This window comes from Zalophus californianus, chromosome 7 (genome assembly GCF_009762305.2).
Source record: "Zalophus californianus isolate mZalCal1 chromosome 7, mZalCal1.pri.v2, whole genome shotgun sequence".
Taxonomy (NCBI): domain Eukaryota; kingdom Metazoa; phylum Chordata; class Mammalia; order Carnivora; family Otariidae; genus Zalophus; species Zalophus californianus.
Window position 1 is genome coordinate 90,268,745 of NC_045601.1, and position 24,185 is coordinate 90,292,929.

The window sequence follows — 24,185 nt, forward strand, 5'->3', positions numbered from 1 at the left end:
TGCCCACATAAAATAGCCTGAGTGTTGAATTAAACTAGGGTTGAATTTTGACCAGGCAACAATAATGGAGTGAGTTGGGGCAAATGATTTGAGGGTGTATGCAAGAAGTAAGTATAGAAATGGACCATGTAATATAATTTAGGTAATTATTGAAGTGATGCCACATGATAGGGGATAAGAGATATTGAAGTGTTGGTAGGGTCAGTGGATTATGAGGAATGGAGAATTGTTGGGGAGAAAAATGGACTAGAAGGAGTGAGTGAGCTGGAAAGAGAAATGAGGCTGTGAGTGGAATATGAAATACTTGAAATTAATATTAAGGAATTTAAGATTATAGAAGGAATAGAATTATGCATGATGGTAGTATATGGAATACTACAGTGGGAATAGGTTGTAATGTTAGGATGCATATTGAAATCTTCCTCAGTATCCTCCTCCAAAATGCTAGAATTTTAAGTGGATCAACTCTGCAGATATTGAAATAACCAAATAAGACTGGGATTATATTACAAAAAGATGTAATAAGCTGGGTGTTGAACATTAAAGAATTAGAGGGAATGCCCAGGAGGGTCAGCTATGAAAGAAACAGGAGGAGATATGAGTAGCACGGTTTGATGGCATCATCTTCAAGTAACTGAGATTTTTAAGGAGAAGGATGGAACAGTGATCCTTTTGAAGACACAATGAGGAAAAAAGACACCTACCTGATCCAGCCCCTGAAATATGAACGGTGAGGGAGAAAGAGTAGCCACCACTGAAAGATTAGAGTCAAAATGAAAAAAATGTGTATAGAAATGATTGAGGGGAAAGATCCAAATGGTGAGGAAGGACCTGGGAGGCTCTGGGCTCTTGTGGTGTCTGGGATAAATGGTAACAAGGGGTTAACCATTATGGCCTCAAACATGGATCATGGTGGGGCATTAAGTTGGAGGTGTGAAGTCTTGTCAGAGCTCACAGAGCTCAGTGGACAGCCCTCGGAAGCTCCTCCAAAGGCAGTGCTAAAGTGGCATTTCTCTGTGAGCCCCATTCCATTTATATGAGTGGAAATGTCCAAGGCACTTCAGACCACAGTTCCAGCTAGGCTTTCTAGGATCCCTGATGGAGTGATCATCATCCTATTTGATGGAGGTGTAGAGGTAGTGAGCGAAGGGCATTGTGACCTGACATACAGGATTCTGAATCCTCCTCATACACTAGTTTGGGAAGCATTTTTAACATAAGACCACATAAAGGCTTTGAAGACTATCATGAACCATACTCTTAATATTGCCATCACACACACACACACACACACACACACACACACACTCGCACACATACACAAATATGAAGACACACTTATCTATTCGAATATTTGCTGAATGCAATGACTCTAATTTTTCTATATATAAAGATAATCACATTCTGAACAATCAGAATGAAATGAGGAAACCTTAATCAGGAAATAAATGTTAGTAAAACCAGCTAGAGTATTTCGCTTACAACAATTTTTTCTATTCTAAAATCAATTGTTTAACAAATATTTATTGAGAGTCATCTTTGTAGAAGACACCATAAACTAGATATTGGAAATATATATATATATATATATATATATATATATAAATACTATATCTTTAAAAAAATAGAAATTTTGTGATATGCGTATTTTTGCTTTCTAAATTTTATTTTTTCCACCCAAGTTCTAAGATATTTCATGGGATAATGATGCTCTATTTTATTCTCACAGCTTATTCCTTTTTTAATTTTCCTTTTTCCTACTCACTGAGTTGCAATTAGAGCCTGCTTGCCCTGCTTAAGTGTCAATTCAATGTATTAACATACTTTTCTTGCCTCAAGTCAGTTTCAGCATTTCATTAGTTTGCATGATGTCTCACCATGTCAGCCATGGGTAGAATTAGGGTTTTCCTACAGTTTGTGTCACAAGCAAACCTAATTAAGCATGTGATGTGACTTTGAAATAGAACACTGTATACACAGAAATGTGTAGGTCAACATATTTCCTTTCAACATATAATAAAGTTATATTTTCACATTAAGTCTGAAAGATGTGTTTTAAAATAGCAATCACACGTTTGGATCAGAATTTGTTAATTAATGGAGGGCCTCCACTTGGTCACTCAGTAACTCTCAACTAATAGGAAACCTCAATTTCTTGGAGTTAATTATATCAAAAGCTGGCTGCTGCATTTTTCTTCTCTTGAAATCAATAGCCATATCTATAAGGCTAACTTCCTCTTTTGAATAAATCATTCTGAAATTTAGCATAGAAAAAGTTTGTTAAAGTTTATAGTTTTATCATTGTAGATGCTGGTTATAAACTATATTACAATTGAAAATATCTAGGACATTATTGACATTTCCTCATCAAGAGTAGCTTCCACTACTGTTAGCATAATTTTATATTTTCAGGGAATTATAATTGACAGAAATCCTCAAATCTGATCTCCTAAGTGCTTCATTTTGAGAACATATGTTCACATCAGTATGATCTTCATTGCATTAGTCCTGGACTTATTAATTTCCCTGTAAATAATAAATAATGAAACATTATGACAGAAGTTAGTGCAGACCTCTGTGCATAAAGGTTGACTCAACATTGTGTGACTTCTAAGTTTTCCATGGCATACTTGATCAAATGAATCTTAGCCCCATAGTGTTCTGCACAACATCAAATACTTCCTAATATCAAATAGTATTTTCCTATGCCTTCTGGATCGCATGTTGTTAGCAGCAAATTCTCTTTTGTCTGCTTTCTTTTTCTAACTGAACCCTGAGGACATATAGTTCCCTTAGGTACCTACTGTTCCTTCTTCCACAACCTGTGAAAGGAAATGTATAGAAAGCCTTGACCTTGTTATCACATCCAGACCATATTTCTTCCTCCTCCTGAAAAGCCTATCTATTTTTAGTATAGGACATTATCTATACTATTCTCTAACTCTTTGTTCCTTCCTCCCAAGGCTCCTTTTCAAGTATCTTTTCTTCTCTCAGTTCCTTCCCATCTCCTACTAAAGGCTTTAGCATCTGGCTTGCTGTCCTTTTCTCAACCACTGTTGTCATCTTCCCTGATGATTTTGATATCCATCTTGTAAATTCACCCACCTTGGTTTCTTATATTCTTTGACAATTATTTTGCAATGACTTTTCCTCTTCCTCCTGATCTTGGCAAATTTCCCATGGTCATATGTTATAATTTATCCTGACCTGTAATTGCACACCCTACAACATTTTGATTGAAGTTTCTACTCTCTGGTCACCAATTCATGTATTTCAAGTTAACTCATTTGTGTACTTTAACACCAATATTATGTATTTTTTTCCCTACAACCAGCAGGCACCTCTAATAATTTGTTTGCACTCACTATCCTCTGCCCATCACCCTTGGCCTTGGTCTTCATTTTGCTTTTTACAAAGCATAGCCATATATCCATTCTTAAACTCCTTTTTTCTCTTTTACTATGTTCTATTGACCTGAAAACACAAAACCTGTTTAACTCTATATCCCATCCGGTAAACCTGGGTCCACTTTCTTTCATACATATCTAATGTGGCATCTCAAACTTAATATATTCCAAATTAATGGGTTGATTTGCAATCCCTGGATAAACCTGCTTTCCTGTCAGTGTTCTTTAGACTTATCTTTGATTTCTCTGTCTCCATCTCAGCCCACTTCTTATCCATCATCAGCAAACCCTTTAAGTTCTCTCATAAATACATTTCGTGGATATGAACATTTTTATCCTTATGAAATCAACACCCTAGTTCAAGCCACCAAAAATTCTCATCTGGAACAGTTTGATAGCCTCCCACTTGACTGCCTTGTTTTGACTTCATTTAAGTATATGTAGGACATTGAATGGAAGCCTCACTAAGAAAGCAGTGATTTGAGTGAGGTGATGGAACATGCAACTCTCAGGAGGAAAAATGTCCGTGACAGAGGAAGTACCCTAAGCACAATCCCTGGCTCCTGAGATCACTCTAATGAGACCAGCAGGGGAAAGCAGGGGAAAGTGGTGAAAATGGAGAGGAAACCAGAGATAAGGACAGTTGCAGACCACGCATGCCACTGTAAGTCTTAGGATTTTACTCCAAGTAAAATAAGAAGTATTGCAGTGTTGCTGGCAAATGAAGGACATTATCTTTCTTATCTTTTAAAATGGTACTTTGACTGACGTGTTGAACTGTAGAGTGACATAGATAGATGTAAAGAGATCTATTAGGAGCTAATGCAGTAATCTAGATAGGAGAAGATAGTGACTTGGACCAGAATGGCAGAGGACATGTAAAGAAGTGCTTGAATTATGGTTACATTTTTAAGATGGAATCAACTGGATATCCCCTTATACTGGATTGAGTTAAAGAGAAAAAAAGTAAATATAATGGCTGTATAGTTTTTGGCCTGAACAATTAGAAAACAGAGCTGCCATCATCTTAGATGGTAAAACTACAGTTAAACTAAGTTTGAGATAGTTTGCTTCCTTATAATCTCTTCCACACAGGAAAGTGTGTTTGTTTGTTTGTTTGTTTTTTACATACGTTACTACCCTGATATTACCATTCAACAGGTTTCCATAACATTTAAATAAAATATAAGTTATTTAAAATGTTTATAAGGTTAGCCATAAACTGCTTCTGCCTATCTCTCCACCATATTCCCTTTCATTACTCAATTCCTGCCACTTTGGTCCTTGAGAAGTTTCTGGAATACCTTAACATCTCCTACTTCAAGCCTCTGTATTTGTTGGTCTATTTAAAGGACATTTCCCCCAGAAACTATGGTAGCTTGATATACACATCATTGGGTGTTTTGCTCAATTGTCTCCTCAAAATTTCTTTCTTGTCAAACTTGATAAACATTCTGAAAATAGTTCTTCTCAATTACTCTCTCTACTTTAACTTATAGTGTTTTTTATAAATTATAAATCATAATATTATACATTATAAATTAGTATACATGCTAATTTTCATTAGAAAATACAGCTATTTTTGTCTAATAATATTGTTTTAAGGCTTAAAGAACGGTGCAATATGAATCATATATGTTTTGAGATCCAGACAATGACTCAATCTCTCAGTTTAAGCAGAAAAGATAAATTGATATAATGAGTAGTGTATAAGTTAGACATTTGTCTATGCCCTAACAAGTTACAGTAAGCATGCATATAGTGGTTTTGCAAAGCTTCTATTGTAAGAATAAGTCTATCTACCTCAAAGGGTTTTTTTCCAAGAAGTGGAATAAGTACATGACAGTGTTGAAATTGATACAAGTAACTCTGCTTCAGAATTTCCATCCATAGATTATGAAATCAAAGAAGACAAAAGTGAATCACAATGCTTTCTTTGTGACAAAAATTACAACTCACTTATAATCGAATGGTAAGGACTCAGAAAAAAAAATGTAGCTAAACCTCCTCCAAGTCTTCACACAAGTGATAGGAGTATTTCAAGTTAACAGATTCAGAGAAAATTATTTAGAGTTACTTTATAACTATCTCCTTCCATTTCCTAGAATAGTATAGAGTTTGAAAGAGCCATTTCAGCAGCTAGAAAACTTTAAGCAAGAATATGCTCCCAATCCATAAGTGACAGTTGACATACTATTTTTGAAGCTAGCTCTTTAAAAAAAATCAAATAATATTTAATTTTCAATTTTCATTTTTGTTGTTTTACAGAGTGGTTACTTCATTGTTTCAATACATTTCCTAAATAATTTTCCTACCAATTATTTATAGAAGCATTGCAACATTTCATTTTTAATTTTATTAAGCTTATGTTTTCCTTGTGGTTTTGAAAAATATATTTTAAAAACTGGCATTTAAAATATGGTAATTATTTAGGTTCATTGATTTTTATTTTATTTTGTGAATTCTCTACACTTTAAAAATAAATATATGTAGTAAATGCCAGTATTACTGCATTAGATGAAGTATTTGTCAAAGTGCTGGTGATGAAATTTGCTGTTATTACTCTGTTTTATTCAATGCAGTGTCCCCAAAAGAGCCTAACACTTCTCATTAAAACCAGTAGCATGTATTCCATAGGTCACTGAACAAAGTTTGGGATACTCTATTCAAAAAATAGAGTAAAGCTAATTGTCTAATGAATATTGGCTTAATTGACAAACTGTAACCCAAAAAAAGGAGAGACATTTCAGGTAGTTATAGGAAATCATTTTGGGAGGAAAAAGAAAAGGAGAAGATAAAAGTGTGTTTTATTTTCTCCTAGCTTTTCCACTAACATATTTTATTTCCATTATCTTTCTTTTCTTTTCCTTACATCTATCTTATTCAGACCCTCTGTTCTTCTATATATTAGCTCCCTTTTTACCACTAAAAATAACACCTTGGATATTTTCATCACAATTATTTACATTTCTCTTACCCTCTAGTTTCACAAAAATATTTACTGTTTCCTACTACTTTAGTATTTATTATAAAACAATAGTTTTATACAAAAATATAATTATACACTGGCTATTCCATGAACATGGTGAACTGAACGGCATTTCTTTCTCCTCTCCCCATACTTAAAACAGCTGACTTCTTTGACCAAAATGATTTCTAGACACCTTGATCAGCTAAAATAGGTTAGGTTTTAGCTTCCCTGACTATCTCAACAGAAGCAATTTGTGCAGCTTCTCTTGCTTTGCGAGCTAGGAAGCATTTGTAAATTAGCAGAGGGACAACAGAACAATAACCAGAAAATAGCAGCTACTTCATCAGTATAAACACTTTGACTATTTGAGGGTAGGTCAGAAATCAACCTACTTACTTGTTCTTGTTCTCCTTTGCCATAAAGAGTCAATTAAGTTCTGAATTTACAGGGGTAGACTCTCAGTGAGAGTTTGCTCAGTGATACCAAGGAGGAAAGAGGCCAGATCTTTCCGGCCTCAGAGACTGTAAGGAGAGGACTGATGTCCTGGTTGCTTCAACTTTCTTGGCCCAATTTCTCCTTCCATTCACTGAAGGATACTGCACTTAAGGCACTGAGTTAGCAAAGAAAAATTCTGGATACAAGAGAGGCCAGAGACAGGAGAAGAGCATGAGTTAAAATAAAACGATCACAACTTGAGGATATTAGAATCTCTGGAGGAGAGAGAGGTCATATAAAATTAGATAACTGTAGTAAAAATAAGTGAGAAGATTCCAGAGGAGGGCACATAAATATACATACTTATCAAGACTACAACTAAAAAACATACTATTCAATTAACAACATGGATGGAAAATTGGAAGGAAAGTGGTAATACAAATTATGGAAATCTTTTTTTTTAAAGGCTTTATTTATTTATTTGAGAGAGAGAGAATGAGAGATAGAGAGCACGAGAGGGAAGAGGGTCAGAGGGAGAAGCAGACTCCCTGCTGAGCAGGAAGCCCGATGCGGGACTCGATCCCGGGACTCCAGGATCATGACCTGAGCCGAAGGCAGTGGCTTAACCAACTGAGCCACCCAAGCGCCCCAAATTATGGAAATCTTGAATGCTTTATGGAAGAAGTATTTTAAAGTAGAGAAAAGAGTAAATACATGGGGATCTGCTTTTATCTTCATGTGCATACGTGACCTCACCCTAAATTTATCCTGGTCTTATGAAATAGTAATTGCCCATGAAGCTGTCCCTGATGCAAACTTTGGGAAAACAGCAACAACCTGTGCTTGCCATACACTGTAACTGCCAAGTTACACAGTAACTTGCCACTGTAACCAAACCTTCTCTCTTTAAATATTCTTTATCTAAGTCTTTATTTCCTGTCCTCTACCATGAGGAAAGAAAAAAAAAAAACTTTTTCACTGAATATGCACCATGGCTAGAAAAATAACTACCTACAGAAGGAGCTCAAGGATTATTTACTGAAGAGCTTAATGGATGAATTAGTTAATGAATCATGATGAAGAAACTTGAGGATCTTGGAGAATAGATCAAGGAGATCTAACATATGAATGATAGCAGCTCTAGAAGGAATAAAAGAACATATGGAGGAGAAGCAATAATTAATCAAATTGTAGAATATTTCTCTGAACTGGAGCAAGGGCTGAGTCTGAGTGTTGAAAACACTCTATCCAAGCTAGATTGATGATAAAAAAACACACAGTGAAATATCTATCAAGCTTTAAGGCAGGAAAAAACAATTTTCCTACAAAGGAAAAGTAATCAGCATGACATCATATTGTTTATTTTCAACACTAGTTGCTTCAGGACAGTAGTATAACATTTATAGCTTTAGAAAGCATCTATAGACTATGCAGAGAAAATACTGCCTCCTCCAAATCTTACACATGACTACTATATATTGGATGGTGAGAAAAATATTTATATTTATGCAGACAATCAGAAAACCTATCACCCAGGTAACCTATCTGAAGAAGATAACTGGAAAATATGCTTTCTAAATATAAAATGGACTAGAGTGAAAATTTCAAAAAGGGAATGTGGATTAAAAGTGAAAATTAAAATGTGTGCATGTATGTGTGTACATGTGCATATGTACACATACATGTTCATATACTCACATAGGTGAGTGTAGATAGATAATGATAGAATATCAAGGTGTATATAGGTGCTAAAATAGGGCTCCTGAAGCAGATGGAACATCTGTGGAGGAAATTGTATTTAAGGTCTAGAACTAAAAGAAATAAATTATGTGAGCAAAGCCCTGGGATTTGTTAGTGGATAGGAAAGTAGACATCATGAAGAAGAAATATGGGGTTACAGGAAGAAAATTATGTATCCAGATTTGTGAAACAATTAACTTTTGTTGCCCCCCCCATAAAAACATAGTAAACATTATGTGATTGGCTTTACATCAAAGAAATATAAGTTTACCATTAACGGAATGTAAATGTTTTGGAGCCTTTCTTTTCTTTTCTTTTTTTGGGGGTGGGGAGCTTTTCTGAACTATGAAGAGTAGAAGAGAGGAAGGAAGGAAGGAAGGAATGAGGAAGGAAGGAAGGAAGAGATGGGAAAAAGAAAAAAAAAGAAGAGGAAAGGATCTCTGAAACCCTAAAATAATATTTCTGTCCAACAAAGAGAATTTATCTCAGGGGTAGAAATGAGTACCAGTGCCTGGATTCATTCATGGATCTCTTCTCCTGATTGTAAAGAGCTATATGCAAACCGAACGGACCTAAGTATGCAGACCTCTGCTATGAGACTCTTCTAAATGCATGGATCTCTAAGGAGGTTGAACAGTTCCCTAGCAACTTTATAGGAACAGTTTGAGTAATAAAGGTTATCAGTGAAGTCAGCAAAGCCAAGGGCAGTGGAAAGCTGAGAAGCAGCCTGAGTTGACCATAGTATTGGCATGCACAGTAGAAAGTCTGGCATGGTTAGGGTCAAAAAGACGTGAAGGTATTGGCAGTAAAGTTGACGCAATGTTCTGGGAAGAGTGGCAGCTGTTGTAGGAGAGCCCGCATGAAAGGTTAATGCTGTAGTTCAGGCCCTGGTGGGTTTGAGTTTATGAAATGATCACAGTGCAAGGAGAAGCAGAGGCATGAGCAGCACCATGGATTTACATGATCCCACATATACCAGTGGATGGCAGATAATAGGAGGGAGCAGCATTTTTGAAGGTAAAGAGATGAGGCTTCCCCTTAATTTCAGATAAAGGTTTACCTGACAACTCTCTCTCTCTGAAGCATCTCAATTTCACTTTTTTTTTTTGAACTTCATTTAAAAAGATTTAAGTTAAGCATAGTCTCCAGTATAATAACATATTACCATTGATTCATACAAGGCTTCTTTCATCTTTTATACTTGGTTGTTTATTTTCTTTCATTCCCGTTCCCTACTTCCAGTCTCCTGATTTTCACTCTTAAGTTTTTGATACTTCTGAATATTGATAACTCTTACAAATTCCTTCATGATCTGTTTCTCCTCTCATCTTTTGCTACTCTAATTATTTACTTTGAGCTCTAGTCATGGAGAACCACTTGAGTTGCCTAAGAACAGCATGTTTCTTCTCAGTTCAACAGTAATAGGATAGCACAAAATCTACACTTTATGTATGAAAAAAACTAAATCGGTACTAAATTAGTTAAAATAGAATATATATTTTTAAATATACAATGAGAATGAGATTCATTAACATGAAACTTTTGATGACCAAGGTTTCTGAAGAAGAATGGGCAATTTGGACAGGAATTGGCCTCTTGTTTATAATGTCTTTGCGTTATTGGTAGTATGGGAACAGTGGTGATAGACTAGGGCAGTGGGCTAGAATGACTTCTTACATTAGCAGTTTCTGCTTTCTGTAGGTGCTTCATTTGGACTATCATGGGGAAAATATGGATATAAATGTATATTTATTACATCTGAGTATTTCTTCAGGATAAAGTCCTAGCAATAGAATTTTGTGTCAATGAATACAACATACTTTTATTCATTTTCAAATATGAGTTTAGTGGTAACTATTTCTGTTGTACATTTTGAGGCTTTTGCATTCAAATTCTGATAACTGGCATACATTTTCTAAGGATCAAAACTTACATACCATGAGAATCATCTATTTCATAGGAATTGGAATTCTTCATCCATATAAATAAATAAGCCTAGCATCTTTTAGTTAGTTCCACCAAATATTTTGTTCTATTCAGCTATTCTTATTTTTATTCAATTTTGGCAATCTATATTTTAACATAAACGTTTTAGCATATTTGCACTGAGGAATATGTAGTGTTGTTAGCTTCCATTTGTCCTCATATTCCCTTTTGCATTTTTATTTTTGTGTATTTGTGTTCTTTCCCTTGATTTCTTAATTACACGTTCCAGAAAAATATCTATCTCATGATCTTTTTAAATAAATGACTCTGGCCTTATTAATTGTAGTACTTGTCTCTTGATGTGAAATGTAGTCAGTGTAATTTTGTACTAAATCTTCATTTAAAATAAAATTATTAGGTTCTGTACATGTCCTGTAAAAAAACTTTAAAAAAATCAGTTTTGCTTAATATTGTAATGTCATAGGGAATGTGTAAGTAGGCCAGTATAGTTTATTTTATCAAGGTAGAAATATGAATGAAGAAAGGGTAGAAAAACTCAATATAATAAAATTTACAGATTTTTCAAATTGCCAAATATTAGCTATTGTGTTCTGATATTCACACAGACCAGTTCCTAAAATGTGTTTTTGCCCTTATCAAACTGTTAAAATATTCTGATTCACTGTGCTTTAAGTGTTCATTTTTTATATTTTCTTTTTCTTTCACTTTTTGCTATATATTCTCAAGTATGAATTGTACCCTACTTTTAACATTTTTTGGGGGAATGAGGTGACAATTCAGACTTTATTGTTTATATTGAACATATTTTATTTCTATCTACTTTTATTTCAAAGCACTTCTTTCTTAACTCATTTGGCTCTATTTTAATTTTTGTTAGCCACTAAATCATCTCCCTATTTATATACTATCTCACCATATTATCTTCTATATTGTATTTCATAAAAAGTCTTATCTGTTTAACTTATTGGGCCGAACTGTTGATTTTATTTGAAACTTCTCTCTTCTTTTATGTATTTTCTCTTTATCTTTAGCATCTTTCATCTTTACTTGCACTTTTGTAATAGAATTTCTCAAAGTGTCCGTATTATTCTAGAGTTTGTTTTTATTTATTTTTCTTTGTCTTTGTTTTCTCTGGTTTAAACTCTTAAGAATACTATTTAAGACTTTTCTTTCCCTGGCTGCAGGCTGAGTTGTTAGGATATCATTAGGATGAGATTCAAAAGCTCCTCTTAGATTTCAAACTATGAGTAGGAATTTAGACATGGAGGGTTGATAGCACGTAACTCAACAGAAAAATTTTCTCATTATGGGTTTCCTCTGCCTTTGGGTTAAACCTCCCTGGGCCAAAGTATTAAAGATGGTGTTGTGGGGCTTCCTTCTTAGTATATTGTGAGAGTGCTAACACTTCGGCACAATATTTCATAATTAGTAAGTTCTGCTTTGTTTAGAAACATCTTTCTCAGAGTTGCTGCTCCCTAATCTTCATTCAGCAACCTGTTGATCTGATCTCATGAAGGACTGAATATTAGTTCTTCATTTAATTTATAGCTCTGATCCTTCTCTTTGGAAACCATACTCCAGAACAATATAAGACCAAATAAGACACATGTCCTTAGCTAGTCTTGGACAGTTTGACTCCTCTCTCAAAGGAGAATTGAGACATGATAAGTACAACTCACCAAAATTTAAGGATATTCTGGTGTTTCCTTACTCCTGCTACTCCTTATCCCCGCTACTCCTTATCCCCAGTAGGAAAGGGTGGGAATGATACCTTTCACAACAAAGTGGTACTTGGAGTAATTTCTGGCTTTCTAGGTAGATCCTCAGAACGAGGGAAGTAAGGTAAACATGTCCTAACAGGTTTTATTAATAGAGTAACAGATACAATACTTTTAAAGTTAAGACCATACTTAATTTTATTAGCAGCTCTAAAATTAGTTATATGACCAAAGTAAATCTCTTAACTTCTCTGAGTTTGTTCCTTCATTTAATATAGTGGTAATGATATGTATCACATGGGATTTATAAGGATTGAATGAGAAAATAGAAAATAGTGTTAAAACAATTAGCCTAGTTGCTGGTACATAGTAGGTGCTAAAGAAAATGGATGGTATTCCTGACATAAATGAAGGAATGGTTTAATTCTACAAGGTGCCAGTGCCAGGCTATACCTTGAAGAGTAGGAAAAGAGAATTATTAAAGTATTTTACTGATGTTATTTCAGTTAAACTATGTCAACATGGCCTTTGATTCCTTCTTTTATGAAATTATCCTGTGTCCTTGTAAGATATTTGAAATAATTAATATATGATATAATTCACTTCGTTATTAAATCAGTTTGTAACAACTTAGTCTTAAGAAGTATTTTGGGGGCTCCTGGATGGCTCAGTCGGTTAAGTGCTTGACTCTTGATTTCGGCTCAGGTCAGGAGGTCAAACCCCTTGCTGGCCTCTGTGCTGGGTGTGGAACATACCTAAGATTCTTTCTCTCTCTTTCCCTGTGCCCCCACTTCACACGCACTCTCTCTAAAAAGAAGAAAAAAAAGTATTATTTTGGCCTTAAAATCTCTAGTATCTACTTTAGAGAGATACATTGTCATTTAATTTGGTGCTCCATTCACTTTCAATAGAAAGTTTACTAAATGTGATTTAAAGTACAGGAATATTTCTCACAAATTAATGAGAGTGAGGGCAAAGAAGACAGTACACCATGTATTCTTAGCATCTTATTGATTGCAGCTAATGAATTGCAGTAACCTGGAATCCAGATTTGTTTTGTGTGTCTCAACCTATCTATAGAGATGCTATCAACTAGGAACACCTGGGGCACTCACCAGGGCTGATAGTACTCTTGGCAGCCTCCATATACGTTTCCCCTACAGGAGCCAATGTTGTGGCCTCTGTGGTTCTTATGCTTGCAAGATGCACTTAGCATCAACCATCAGTGATCTTTGATAAACAAGGTTTATTACTCAAATCCTGGGGTGTACAGGGCATACCCACAGACCAGCAGCCAAGCTGCTGGCAGAGAGAGCAAGAAAGAGAAACTATGTGGACCTGGGGTTGTTCATTTATTGGGGTCAAGAGTGGGGCACGTACGGTTTCACAGATTCACTCTTTACTGGTGAATTTAGAAGGAAAGAATGGGAATTAGAAAGTGGGAAAGGAAGTGGCCAATTATTTGGTTACACAGAGATTTATATAAAGGGAACTTCATGGGTGGGGAAGACCTGTCTTCTTATCTTGTTGTGTAGCTAGTCTCTGTGTCATATAGATGGCAATATGTTCATTTGAGATGGGTGTCTGAAATGGATGCCTTGGCAATCAAAAGCTTAGTGTCAGGCATTGCCAATACAATCAAAAAAGCTTATGAGGGAAATTGGAGAGGGAGATGAACCATGAGAGACTATGGACTCTGAAAAACAAACTGAGGATTCTAGAGGGGAGGGGGGTGGGGGGATGGGTTAGCCTGGTGATGGGTATTAAAGAGGGCACGCTCTGCGTGGAGCACTGGGTGTTACACGCAAACAATGAATCATGGAACACTACATCAAAAACTAATGATGTAATGTACGGTAATTAACATAACATAATAAAAATAAATAAATAAATAAATAAATTAAATCAGTTAACATAAAAAAGTCTTATTCCTAGGCACTTACAGTACAAGATTGCTTTATTTAGGAAAAAAAAGGTAAAGATGACTATAAATAAAACCCTATAAGTAGCCTATGACCATACTATTACTGTTCACTGTAACTCTTTATACTATGTCTCAAATTTATGTGTGTCATTAAATCCTTGTAGCACCTCATCAGTACATAATGGCTTTATTAAGCACTAGAAATCTCACTTGTCACCCTTTTTTCACATTTTAAAAAATTGTTGTATTTATTCCAATAGTTTTCCAAAACCTATATTTTATTGTTAAATATTCAGTTAGGCCAAAATTAATTTTACTATTAAATTCTTAAAAGATAATATTAAGACTATTAAATGAATGTAGTTTACTCTGATTCTCACTAAATAGATCATTTTTTCTCCTTTGCTAGGAACACAAGCATGCATAGACAAAATTAATGATTAAAAATATCAGGTAATAATATATGTTGTATGTAATTTAAACAAAGCATTATTATTTTTGTAAGACTGTTAATAGGCTTTTGTGAAAATATTTAAATTGTAACTTTTCTTATTTATGTGGATGTATTTACAGTTGTTTGCCAGGATTTACTGGAAAAAACTGTGAGAAAGTAATTGACCACTGTAGACTGCTCAACATCAATTGTCTGAATGAAGGACGGTGTTTCAATATAAGTGGAAGATTCATAGTAAGTAATTTAATACATGGCAGAGTAATTTAGCACTTGAAAATACAATAGCTTCAGGCAGTCTGTATTTCAAATGCTAAATTAATCTAAACCAGAGAATTATATCTTTATATGTATATTTAAACATGACTTATATAAAGTTTAGTAATGGAGGGGTGCCTGGGTGGCTCAGATGTTAAGCATCTGCCTTCGGCTCAGGTCATGATCCCAGGATCCTGGGATCAAGCCCCGTATCGGGCTCCCTGCTCTGCGGGAAGCCTGCTTCTCCCCCTGCTTGTGTTCCCTCCTTCCCTGTGTCTCTCTCTGTCAAATAAATAAAAATCTTAAAAAAATAAATAAAGTTTAGTAATGGAGATTTTTAACTTGTAAGAATTATGTTGGAAGGGCATTAACAAGAGTTCTAGGCAGTGTGTTTATTATAAAATAAGTGTATAGGTAATTGAGTCCTGGCAATATATCTCTGTATATGTAAAACCACAGTTACTAATGCCATAAGCACTTAAACTAGATGGAGAATAAAGTTAGTGAGGTAGTTAGGATATACAAATATGCTTTTTATTGGTGGATAGTTTTTGAAATGACTTTACAAGTACACAATGGGTGTGCGACAGACAGTAAGTCATATCCTACAACTCAGCATTTCCACTTTCAGGTATGTCTATTGGAAAAATTATCAGGCATGCACTGAAAGAGAAATATACAAGAATTTTCACGCCAAATTTGAAACAAACTTAAAGCATACTGTATGGTGATTAACATAACATAATAAAAATAAAAATAAATAAACAAACAAACAAATAAATAAATAAATATTTTTTTTAAAAAGCTTATGGATAAGAGAGTGGAAAAATTCATCATGGCAGAGTCATACCATGGGATTACAATGAGTGGTTAAAATAAGTGAACAATAGCTACATGTATTAATACTTTTAAATATCAAAACATAATGTTGAATTTTAAAATCTTATTGAAGACTGACATAGATAGCCTGATAATGATTAATTAAAATTTTTATACACAAGAAAGTTAATACTTCTTATGATTGATAAATATATAGCAAAAGTATAAACACACATATCAGAAATATACACACTGGCTTTACTAGAAGGGCTCTCTATAAAGAGAAGTGGGGAAAAGATCACTGAGAGTACAGAAGGAACTTCTAATCCATTTATGATGCTTTATTTCTTAAAACTGTTTTGGTAAATAATGACAGTAGGATTATGGCATTCATTTTATTGTTTTCTCTAAATACAAAATATTTTAATAAAATATTTTTAAAGTAATGAAATGTCAATTTATAAAATGAATCATGGAATTTATGTGTATACTTCTGGAAACATATGCTAAAATATGAAAATGTTATTATGCAAGAACATATAGGATAAGAACATAACATTCATTTTGCAGCTATAAAACATTTGTATTATAGCATGTCATTTATGGTCATTATTTCACTTGATCTTCACATAAATACCATTACATTTTATAGAAAATTAAAATGTCTACTGAGCTTTTAATATTTTCCCAAATTCATACATATTGGTAAGGATGGATGAAGCTAGATTTAAAACTTACTCCAAGCAACTCTACAACTCATACTTTTAAGTACAATATATAACTACTTTCAGTATAAAAAATGTACTAGCATCTCTTTTTCCTTTAAAATATATTTACCCTTTCCTTAATAGGAGATTGTCTAATTGAAATGTCTTTCCTGCTTTGGTTTGAATTTCTTTTATATTATACTATTCATGTTTGGGCTTTGGTTTCTGTTTTGTCTTGAGATAGTCTCTGAGAATTTATCTCTGACTTTTATTTTTAAATTTCTCTTCCTCCACCATCATTTCTTCCTGGAAAATATTACCTGTTCTAGTATGTCAACAATTATCTCTATGTTACTGACTCAAATCCAGTTTTAATTTCTTTTTTAAGGAACTAGACTGGACTTATCATCACCTCGCCAAATCTGCTTTTTCTATAATTCTACTTTAAGTTTAATGACTTTTCACTAGATAAAATATTAGCAAGAAGGAAATGCTATTGGCCTTCACATTCAGTTAAAATTTAGGTGATGATGAAGATAATGTGCATTGCTAATGTTTTTAACACTATATTTTTCCAAAAATATGTTTTTCCCTACTGATTAATAATCTTAGTTATGGCTATATTGAAGTTTTGAAATAGTTTATATTCAATTAACTTAATTTATATTTTCATGATAATTAAGTTCAATGTGATATATTAAAGAAAATAAAATAAATATTATAGTCAAATTATTTTTAGCTTGTAAATATAAAATACGTTTTTGGATTTTTTAACTGATATTTGTTTTTCTACTCTAATTTTGCATTATTAACTTTTGAATATATCGACCAAATTCAAAGAGACTATATGATAAACTATAATATTTTAGGAAGAGATTTGAACTATTTCTCGTCCTGTTTGGAGAAAACAAATATATTTATATTCAGAGGAAAGAAGAGAGCAGGCATAATGCAAGCAAAATGATACACTTAAATTCAACTATATCCAGGATCACAGTAAATATAAATTGATTACACACTTCAGTTAATAGGCAGAGAATATTAATGGTACCTGAAGCAAAACTCAATTGTTGAATATACTCATTTAAAAAAAAATAGAGACATATTGAAACTAAAATAATGAGAGAGATATATAAAAATTAGACAAAATAAATACTGGTGTAGTTTTATTAATAAGGTAGATTTCAATATCAGGAACTATCAAAGATGAAGGACTTTATTTCACAAAAATAAGTGGGTCAACTAATCATACTGAATTATACATTTAATAAAAGAGATTCAAAATACATGAACCAGAAACTGACATAATCCAAAAGAGAAATAAGTAAAATTACAATTATAGTTGAGAGATGAATACTTTCCTTTCAGTAATTGGTAGAATAAGTAGACAGAAAATCAGGAGGGATATACAAAATGTGAACGGTACTATCAATCCACTCACCTAAATGACTACAAAATGGCACACACGACAGTTGCAGATTATTTATTCTTCTCAACAACACATGTACCTTATTCAGAGGCCTTTTTCATTTTGGGGGAGCAGAGGGCCGTAGCTGGGGCATTTCCTGTGTGCCTCCAGGGAGACCTCTTTATATAGGGGGGCCTTGACTGAGCCACATTTCTCCACATTGACATAATACTTTTCCACCCCTAGGCCTCTTTCTCTACCTCCCCACCAAGTCCGTAGTCAAGAGCCTTTTCTTCAGGACAATGAGAGGCTTCCCTCATCCAGCTGCAGCCACTGGATCTTGCCTCATGTTGTTCCTCTGGGGAGAAAAATACCTGGAGCCTCTTTGTTCCTGTTAACGGCACTGTGGCAATAACTGAATAAAGGCTGTAATTCTAACTGTAATTTGGGCTTAGATGTGTATATTTTCACTTTGGCTCTATGCCCTAAGTGATCTCCTTGACCCTTGATTGCTTGTCAAGAAATTAAAAAAACACTCTGGGGCGCCTGGGTGGCTCAGTTGTTTAAGCGACTGCCTTCGGCTCAGGTCATGATCCTGGAGTCCCGGGATCGAGTCCTGCATCGGGCTCCCTGCTCAGCAGGGAGCCTGCTTCTCCCTCTGACCCTCTTCCCTCTCGTGCTCTGTATCTCTCATTCTCTCTCTTTCAAATAAATACATAAAATCTTTAAAAAAATAAATAAAATAAAAAACACTCTATCATAGTGGGACATATTTGTTACTTCATGAAAAATTATATGTATACTATATCAGTTATTTTTAAAGAAAAAACAATAAATTTCAATGGTAGATTTTTATAAATAATCTTTAAATAAAAATGCAAATGGAAAATAAGCACACTTTTAAAATGTTCAAATCGATGAAATATCATTTAAGGCAGTATGGACATACCATTTTATACTTTTCCATCAAAACACAAAAGTATACATATTAAATGCAACAGTATTATCACATGTATTCAGGGAAAATAGGACCACCAGTTGGCAATTTAGAGTATATACCTAAAATTTTTTCATCTGTAATAATTCAGAAATACCTGAAAATACCTGTAATAATCTAGAAATACCTGAAGTAAGAAAGCAGTATTATATTAAACATGTGAGAAAATATTCACTATATTGTTGTTTATTTTAGAATAGAAATAATCAAATTAAGCAACAAGAATAGCTTAAATATTATAATGTGTCCCTATAATAGAATACACCTCCAATTTAGACTATGTTTTTCAAGTGTATTGGGATTTTTGGAAAATACTCAGATCAAAATATCTGATGAAAAATGGCTATATTATTCTAACTGTAATTTGGGTTTAGATGTGTATATGTAAGGTATTTATCTTCTTGTAATAAAATAAAATATGTATTTCCTGTGTTGTGGGAAAGGTCAACAGGCATGGCAGCACTACTCCCACAGAGATTATCCATTGGGTTTCACCTCCCAGAGTGTTCAGACATCATGAAAGCTTATATATCAAGAGCCCAGGCATTTCCAGGCAGTAAGAAGTGCAGGGGGGTTGGGGGAGCCAGTTAGATGGCACAAGGTGATACACTTTCTGACTTACCCATCCCCGTAATCACTCAAGATGTGTCATTTTAAATAAATGTAAATTTTCCCTATAGATTTGCATTGACTTAATGGAAAGAGTGAAGTATATGAGGCCTGTAATCTATATAGTCTAGGAACAAGTTAATACACACAGGGCCAGGGAAGCAGGGAGCCACAGAGAATCATGGGGAAGAATGGCTTAGGGAATCACAGAGAGGCTCTGAGTTAAAATCCAGATCTAACTTAACACCAAGGTTAACCAGAGTTGCATTGGCCAGTGGAGCCTGTGATATTTGTATTGTACAGATATGCATAATATGGGATAAAAGGAAATAAACCGACAATGTGACAGTGGTCCACTCCTGTTAATGGAATTAGATGAAAATTATAATCAGAAAAAATGATTTATTTCTTTTGAATATACATTTAATTGTAGTATTATGAAGGATAAAGCATATTCCATAATTACTTTAAGATTAGGAAGTTTATATTAAATGCAATAGGATGGACAATATTAAGGGTAAAAAAATGTATGTCAGAACCTTATTAATTCTAAGATATGCCTATCCTCATGAATTAAATTTCCCTTTTTAATTCATTTTCTCTATAATTAAAGTAGCAGAAGGATGCTGAACTTTCTCACTGAAATTGTGATGAGGAATTTCTAATCGAGCACTTTCACAATGTCAATATTAATCTCAATATTAATAATATAAATAGCCCCCTTGATAAAACAATTGTTACTTCCCAAATGAGAGTCAGATTTCTAATAGCCACAAAAAATAAATCATTGAAAAAAATTAAGAACTCAAACAGGGAGAGAACTGTTCTGATTGTCATTTTCATGTTTATAAAAATGAAAAAATTACAGCCACTAAATTAAAAATATGATTGATACTATGCACACAATAAACTAAAAATATAGTCACTGTGCAATTAAATGCTATTTACGTCGCCTCATAGCAATGATTCAGTGTTTCTTAGAGTTTCAATGATTTACTAATATATTTAATTTCATTTTTAATAGATATTATACATGGTTAGAGCCACAGTTTCTGGTCTGTGCCTATCCAAATATTTTATAACTTCCTAATGTTTTGACAGAATTGTTGACTGCTGCTTTTTATACCATCAAAGAAAATACCATGAGAGCTTTATATACAGCTCCTGTGGTTCTCTTCTTTTATAACTGGTTCAGGGATGCAGATATAAGAAAGTAGTTTATGTTTTATCTCATCTTTTTAAGTTTCCTATAAGGTTTCACTGGGAACCAACAAAAAAACAAAATTTAAAACTCATCTAGTTTAACTTTACCATCTGTTTCATTCCTCTTTTCTATTTCCATCCTCTAGTTAAATCTTTTTTTTTTACAATAATTTTCAGCAAGCGTGACTTATGCAAAGTCATACTGAACACTGAGAGAAGTAAAGCTCAAATTAGAATTCCATATGAATACAATTTGCATTTGGGGTAGGAGTTAGAGTTTTAAAATTTTAGTTGCAACAACAGAAAATCTGAACAGAATATCTCTCTCTCTCTCTCTCAATCTCTCTCTCTCTCTCTTTCTCTCTCTCTCACACACACATATGCACACAAGAATTTGAAGGCTCACAAAATTAGGACTTTCAGGTGCTAGATCAGGTAAGCATTGCACCAGAGGCTCAATGTTCATATTCCTTCTAGCTCACACTAAAATAGCAACAGTGCCCTCGAAGTTCTCAGAAGAAACCAGGCGTACTCTGTTCTGCCTCAGGGCCTTTATCTTAAAGATTTTGACCCAAATTTCTGGTTTGTAGAGTTCTCCATTCTGTTTAGGTATTTTCTCAAATGTTTACCTTTTCAGTGAGTTCTTCCATAGACACCCAGTGGAAAATGTTAAATACTTCTGGGTTCATACGTGTCAGCTCCTTTTTTTAGTTTCTTCTTAACAACCATTGCCATCCAGTTTCCGAGATAACAGTATAGTTCTTCACATATCTTTTTCATTGTCTATAAGTGTATATTAGGCTGAAATTTAAGCTCTATGTAGGCAGATATCTTTGTTCCTTTGTACAGGACTACCCTTCTTCCAGAGAAGGCAGCAAAGTTTCAGCAAAGACAAGTCATGCCAAGTGTAGAAGATGGGAACCTCTTTGGAAGGATGCTTCTATGTAGGAAGAACACAAACTCCACAAATTGACTAACAGGAGACATCTCTCTTAGTAATAGGGTAGTCAAAGCTAACTTGACATGGAATTTGACATGGGACATCAGGTGACAGAAAGAATTATGTGATACACAAAATACCCCTCAATGTTGTTTTTTTTAATGTAAAAAAATGTAAAGGTCAACAAATCAAAGAAAGGAATGTTGGATAAGCTAAATATGTTATAGACACTCAAAATATTAGTTTGCACACATATACAAAATGAAAAAAATCAAATATTTACACTATGATATGCTACTAAAGCCTAAGTTGAACAGAAAAGCTGAAACTATTTCCTACTGGCCCATAACTATCCCAAGCTCCTAAAGGTACCTTGTAATTGTACCCTCAACTAGAAAAATACAGCAATATGTTCATTCTTTATCAATCCTCAGAGACATTTCTTGAGGTTTAGAGAATGGATGGATAGTGCCATAGTTTGTGGTGAGAGATACAGACATCTCTGGAAAAGTATAGGTAAGGTCAAATACAAAAGATCCCAGAGCAACCAAGTGTAATTTTTGTCCCCTGGGGGATACTTGTCAGTGTCTAGAGACATTTGTGGTTGTCACAAATACAGATTGAGTCTGCTCCTGGTCCCTGTCTTAGCAGCCAGGCTTGTTGCTAAGCATCTTGCAATGGACATGACAGCCCCCACAACAAAGAAACATCAGGTCCAAATATTTATACCACTGTGGTTGAGAAAACTGGACTTAGGAATTTTAGGCTGTGTAAATTGGAGAATAGGAAAACCTGTGCACAGAAAGAAAAACAGTCTTCATGAAAGTTAAAGAACCTCAGACTTACAGAAGAGAAGCTTTTGTCTCAAACTAGCAGACCCCTAGCATAAGATAACATTCCAAATTGAGAAACATTTTTTCTAGTTTATGTGGGCACTGCAACTGAGTTAGGTACCTAGAGTTGGTTAAATCAAATTGCTTTCTTCCTTTTTTGGGAATAGACTAGTTACTTTCAGTTCAGAAAGTATATATGCTGGTTGGTCACAAACTCTGCTTTTCAATCCTTCCCTCTGAAATACTGACTTAGGGATGCCTGTGTTGCTCAGATGTTTAAGTGTCTGCCTTCCGCTTAGGTCATGATCTCAGGGTCCTGGGATCGACTCCCGCATCGGGCTACCTGCTCCGTGGGGAGCCTGCTTCTCCCTCTGCCTCTGCCTGCCACTCCCCGTGCTTGTGCTCTCTTTCTCTCTCTCTCTGACAAATAAATAAATAAAATCTTTTAAAAAAATATTGAAATACTGACTTAGATTAAATTTGTTTGAATTTTTTTAAGATGTATTTATTTATTTGAGAGAGAGAGAGAGTGCGCGGAGTGAGAGAGCATGACCTGGGGGGAGAGCCACTTGAGCAAATTTGTTTCAATTTTTCCTCTTATTTATATTATTGAACATTTAGTTGAAAAATTTGGAGGTTAAGTAGCATGAAATATGTGATGAGAACGAGTTCTCTCTACTTTGTAAGGAGAGGGGGAGGCAGAAGCAGGATTCCAGATTTATTAAACATAAAATGGCTAAATTAATGAGTCCTTGAACTGCTTGAAGTAGCTTTAGGAAGGCTTTATAATCAGGGTCCACTACAATAATCTCCTGGCCCATGTCCTATACCTCAGAAATTGTTATTCCTTTGCTCTTCTCTCTCTTTCATAGACTAGTTTCTCAATGGCTTTCTCTATCTACTTCATTAAGTGGGTAATTTATCCTGCTTCTGTTCAGATTTTTGGTAGGGAAGTTGACTGTTGCCTAAAATAATGTTTGAAAGAGAATAATGTCCTCACAGTAGCTTTAAACTTTTAAGTCTTTTTCCTGTGCATATGTTACTTCTTTATTTTAGTTCTTCAATATATTTTAATCATTTGAATCCCAAGCATATTTTAAATAAGCAAGCACAAACAACATGTTTTGACTTGGAATAAATTTTTTCAAAGAGCTCAAGAAAAAAAATTTTCCTAGGGTTAGTGTTTAACCAATTGTCAAATGATTTTGTTGTCCTACATTGTTAGTAACAAAAAGTGGTAGAAACTTTTTTTATGGTTGGACTCACATAGTATTAGCTGAGTCCCCTTGACACTGCCTTCCTAGGCAGCAAGCAATAATAAAGCAACTGGTATCCCCATCTTTGAAGAATTAATAGAAATTAAAGTTACCACAGAGCTTCTATTATATGTCAAGATCTTTGTGTACAGAAAATATACTGGTGTCTTAATAGTAGTTCTTAATAGTAGTCTTTTTTTTTTTAAAGATTTTATTTGTTTATTTGAGAGGGAGAATGAGAGAGGGCATGAGAGGAGGGAGGGTCAGAGGGAGAAGCAGGCTCCCCGCCGAGCAGGGAGCCTGATGTGGGACTCGATCCCGGGACTCCAGGATCATGACCTGAGCCGAAGGCAGTCGCTTAACCGACTGAGCCACCCAGGTGCCCCTTAATAGTAGTCTTAATAGTAGTTCTTAATAGTAGTTCTAGAAATAGTAAATTTCTATTTACAAAAATAGAAATACTCAGAGATTAGAGTTTATGTCAATGTCACTTCTAGGTACAGAGTAGATATGTAAGTTAACTGATTTACAATAAATAACAACTTTGTAATTTTACATATTT

The 24,185-nt window shown here is 34.3% G+C and overlaps 1 protein-coding gene across 1 annotated transcript in view; it reads left to right on the top strand.

Moving 5' to 3' along the window:
- EYS (eyes shut homolog) overlaps positions 1 to 24,185 on the top strand; it is a 1,577,782-nt gene that overhangs the window by 98,927 nt on the left and 1,454,670 nt on the right. Inside the window, 1 exon segment of the mRNA XM_027604057.2 lies at positions 14,716 to 14,830. Coding sequence (XP_027459858.2) covers positions 14,716 to 14,830 — 115 coding nt within the window.